Source organism: Penaeus vannamei, chromosome 9, assembly GCF_042767895.1.
Source record: "Penaeus vannamei isolate JL-2024 chromosome 9, ASM4276789v1, whole genome shotgun sequence".
Lineage (NCBI taxonomy): Eukaryota > Metazoa > Arthropoda > Malacostraca > Decapoda > Penaeidae > Penaeus > Penaeus vannamei.
In genome coordinates, this window is record NC_091557.1 from 1,061,991 (window position 1) to 1,066,990 (window position 5,000).

Below are 5,000 nucleotides of genomic sequence, written 5' to 3' on the forward strand. Positions count from 1 at the left end.
AATTATCCTTTGACAAACCATGTTTTCACCTCCGCCTGATAAAGGGGGGGAAGGAAGGAAGGAAGGAAGGAGAGAAGAGAGTCCTTCTCCTTCTCCTTCTCCTCCTCCTCTTCCTCTTCTTCCCTCTCCTCCTCCTCCTCCTCCTATAGCGCTTCCTGTGTCTCTAAGTGTGAGGGGAGGTCTCCAAGCACCATGGTAGATATGAGGTAGTTCCCTTGTTCACTAAAGACACACTTGACACTAACTAAGGGTGAGAAGTAAGGGATTGAAACAAAGAGACAAAGGAAGGTCGGTGGGCGCATGGGGGACAGGGGAGAGGGGGGATAGGCAGGGGAGAGGGAGAGGGAGAGGAGGGGAAGAGCTGCTCTCTTGTACTTCTGTCCCTTCTTTATTCAAGTATTCATTTATTCCATCTTCGCTTTTGGACTGACTTTTCTTTTAAGCTGTTTGTTTTTTTCTCTTTCGCGCTCTTCTCTTCGTCGCTTTTATTCGGTTTTCTCTCATTAATTCCGCGAACTTTGCCGGAGTAATAATTTTTCCTATTCCGTTTCACGTTATGATTCATACGTAATATCTAAAAATACATCTACATTACATTCTGCTTTTATCCACAGCTATCCAGTCCCCAACCTCATACCGCATTACATAACCGGTATTGCATAAATATGTATGTATATATATATATTTTTTTTCTCTTTTCGTCCCTTCCCAAAATTCCACGCTGAATATCATACAACCCGTTCCTACAATGCCCATTTTCTGAGAACTTAAACAAAGAAGAAAATAATAAATGGCTTACATAACAATCCATAACACACAACTTTTCCCCTTCAAAAAATAAAAAATAAAAAATAAAAATAAAATGTCCTTCCACCGCTCTGCAGTTTTGTTATGCGAAGCTCCCTCGCCGTCGCCATGGCAACCGCTGGTAAAGGCTTGGAATACCTGTTATGGAGAGAGTGACTCCATTTCCCCTCGCTTTTGTCAGCTCCTTTTGCCTCTATCGTCATTTCATTGCGTGTTTTATTATTACGTGTTTTATCCGTGCGTCTAAACCCTCTCCGTTTTGCCAAGAAGGAGGTCGTGGTATGAAGTCTTAATTGAAAACAGTGATTGTTTTTTTTTTCGTTCCGCGGTTTTAAAACTATTTTTTTCTGAAGATATATATTTTATTTGGTTCAAGGTAAGTGTTTCGTGCTTAGTTTTAGACTGACTAAAACACCGAAATTTGTTATACGAGGTTTATCATTTAGTTGCGTGTATGGGTATACATTATGCTTGTTATCTGAATACTTTTTAGCAATATCTTTTTTATCAAGCTGATTTCTTTAATATTTTTCAGCGTAATTGTCATCCTATCCATCACCTCGTCATCTTCATTGTTAATTAACTTCACCATTATCTTTATTATCACCAATTATGTATCTGCACCATTATGTTGATCATTATAATTACAATCATTATCATTATCATAAGATTCGCAACTTATCTCCATTCTTGTTATCTTTGGCACCATTGCTATAAACAGATGGATAAATACAGTATATACTTAGATCGATAGAGAGATACATAAATAGATATATAGATAGAAAGGCAGATAAACATAGGTAGGAAGAAGGAAATAAACACTCACAAACACACATACACACACACACACACACTCACAAACACTTACACACACACACACACACACCCACACACACACACACACACACACACACACACACACACACACACACACATACACACACACACACACAAACAAACACTCTCACACACACACACACACACACGCGCACAAACACGCACGCACACACACACAAACACACAAACTCGCACTCTCACACACATCATCATTGTTTTGTTATCATTATCATAAGCAATATCACCATTATCATTATATTTGTTTGTCAATATCTTCTCTCATCATTATCAAAAGCATTCGAATTATTAACAATATAATTATCTTTGTATTGTCATTATCTATCTCCTTATCCTGTTATCGTTATCACTATCATGATTCATCACATCCATCCTCATATTGTTATCTCCTTTCCTTTGTGTGTGTGTGTGTGTGTGTGTGTGTGTGTGTGTGTGTGTGTGTGTGTGTGTGTGTGTGTGTGTGTGTGTGTGTGTGTGTGTGTATGTATGTGTATGTATGTGTGTGTGTGTGTGTGTGTGTGTGTGTGTGTGTGTGTGTGTGTGTGTGTGTGTGTGTGTGTGTGTGTGTGTGTGTGTGTGTGTGTGTGTGTGTGTGTGTGTGATTGTTTGTGTGTGTGTGTGTGTGTGTGTGTATGTATGTGTGTTTGTGTGTGTTTATTTCTATCTTTCTACCTATAACTATGTATTTATCTATCTTTCTATTTATGCATCTATCTGTCGATCTGTTTATCAATCTATTTATCTACACACTATATTTATTTATCTATTTATCTATCTATTTATCTGTTTATCTATCTCCTATACATCTAAGTATAGAAATACGTAAGAAATTACATATTTGATGATCTGGAATTAAAATCTTGAAATTATGACTTCAAAATTCAAAATAATATTATGAAAACAGTAGCAATAATGTAATAACAATGATAAAGAAACAACACCATCAACAATAACAACAATAAGAGAAACAACAAAAATAAAGACAAGAACAATAGCATCCACAGTAATACCAACAGTGAAATCATCTATAGCGCAACAGCATAATAAATAACACAAATAACAACAACAGCAACAACAACATCAGTAACACCAACAACAACAATAACATCAGTAACAACGACAACAAAAACATCAGTAAGAACAAGAACAACATTAACATTTTCATTAACAACGACAACATCAGTAACAACATCATCAGTAACAACATCTTCACTAACAACAACATCAATAACAACAACATAAGTAACAACAACATCAATAACAACAACAACAACATCAATAACAACAACAAGATCAGTAACAACAACATCAGGAACAACAACAACAAGATCAGTAACAACAAGATCAGTAACAACAACAAGATCAGTAACAACAAGATCAGTAACAACAACAAGATCAGTAACAACAAAAACAACAGCAACAACAATATCAGTAACAACAACAGGAACAACAACATCAGTCACAACAAAAACAACAGTAACAACATCAGTAACAACAAATACAACAGTAACAGCAACATCAGTAACAACAAACACAACAGTAACAGCAACAGCAGTAACAACAAAAACAACAGTAACAACATCAGTAACAACAAAAACAACAGTAACAACAAAAACAACAGTAACAACATCAGTAACAACAAAAACAACAGTAACAACATCAGTAACAACAAAAACAACAGTAACAACATCAGTAACAACAAAAACAACAGTAACAACAACATCAGTAACAACAAAAACAACAGTAACAACATCAGTAACAACAACAGTAACAACAAAAACAATAGTAACAATATCCTCAGTAACAACATCAGTAACAACAAAAACAACAGTAACAACATCAGTAACAACAAAAACAACAGTAACAACAACATCAGTAACAACAAAAACAACAGCAACAACATCAGTAACAACAACAACAGTAACAACAAAAACAATAGTAACAATATCCTCAGTAACAACATCAGTAACAACAAAAACAACAGTAACAACAACAACATCAGTAACAACAAAAATAACAGTAACAACAAAAATAACAGTAACAACATCAGTAACACAACAACATCACCAACAGTAACAACAGCAAAAACAACAACAACAACAACATCAATAACAACAACACCATCATTAATTCCCTTTTTCTCTCAACAACCTCTCCCTCCTTCCCCTCGCAGATGTACGAGCGCGAAAAGACGGTGATGTTGGCGACCTCAGCGTCTCTCCTTCCCAATAACCTTTGTCGTGTCAGGCGCAACGGCAAGGTAAATGAGGCTCCTTTTTTGTACAGAGTCGAGTACACGTTTGCGCGGTCGTCGTGTGAAAATGTTTATATTCGCACGAATTTGCGAGTGTGTGCACGTACGAGCATGGTGTGTGTGTGTGTGTGTGTGTATAATACGTATTAATACCTATGTACATATATGCACTAAAAGAATAAAAGAGAAGAAAAAATATACATATATGTAGTATACATATGCATACGCACAGGTACGTGTTTATGTACCAGCACATCCAAATATATGCATAGATGTTTATATATATATATATGTGTGTGTGTGTCTGTCTGTCTGTATGTATGTATGTATGTAGGTACATATACATACATGCATGCGTATATACATACATACATACATAGACACACACACGTGTGCATAATATATATATATATATATATATATATATATATATATATATATATATATATATATATATATATGGGGGAGAGAGAGAGAGAGAGAGAGAGAGAGAGAGAGAGAGAGAGAGAGAGAGAGAGAGACAGAGAGAGAGAGAGAGAGAGAGAGAGAGAGAGAGAGAGAGAATGAAAAGAGCGAGCACGTGAAAAAAGAGACAAAGAAATTCAAGAAAAAAAAAAAAACTAAAAAGAAAATATAACAACCAATTAAAAATAGATTAAACACCGAAAACATAACAATATAACATAACACCAACCATAACCACAACACCCGCAACAAGAGCAACAACAAAATCCTAAAATTCTGCCGCGTGTTGCAGGTGTGGGCCGGCGTCGTGCACAGGGACCGCCTCAACATCGTGTGCGCCTCCGACCCCGAGGGAGAGCCCAGGCAGATTGCGGCGAACATAGGGTCCTCAGTCACCGCGAATATATTGCAGGTGAGGGCCGGGAATGCCTCGGTACCATTTTTATATATATATTTGTGTATGTATGTGAGTTTGTGTGTGTGTATTTATATATATATATACGATATAAATATGTACATATATATTTATATGTAAAAGTAACATATATGTGTGTGTATATATATATATATATATATATATATATATATATATATATATGTAACCGAGCTATATCTATAT

General features: G+C 35.9%; 1 protein-coding gene across 1 annotated transcript in view; it reads left to right on the top strand.

Moving 5' to 3' along the window:
• Positions 1-915: 915 nt before the first annotated feature.
• Positions 916-5,000, top strand: part of LOC113824597 (WD repeat-containing protein 54-like) — a 13,501-nt gene continuing 9,416 nt past the window's right edge. Inside the window, exons 1-3 of the mRNA XM_070125162.1 lie at positions 916-1,183; positions 3,836-3,922; positions 4,674-4,793. Of these exons, the coding sequence (XP_069981263.1) occupies positions 3,836-3,922; positions 4,674-4,793 (207 nt within the window). The 5' untranslated portion in view covers positions 916-1,183. The remainder of the gene's footprint in view (positions 1,184-3,835; positions 3,923-4,673; positions 4,794-5,000) is intronic.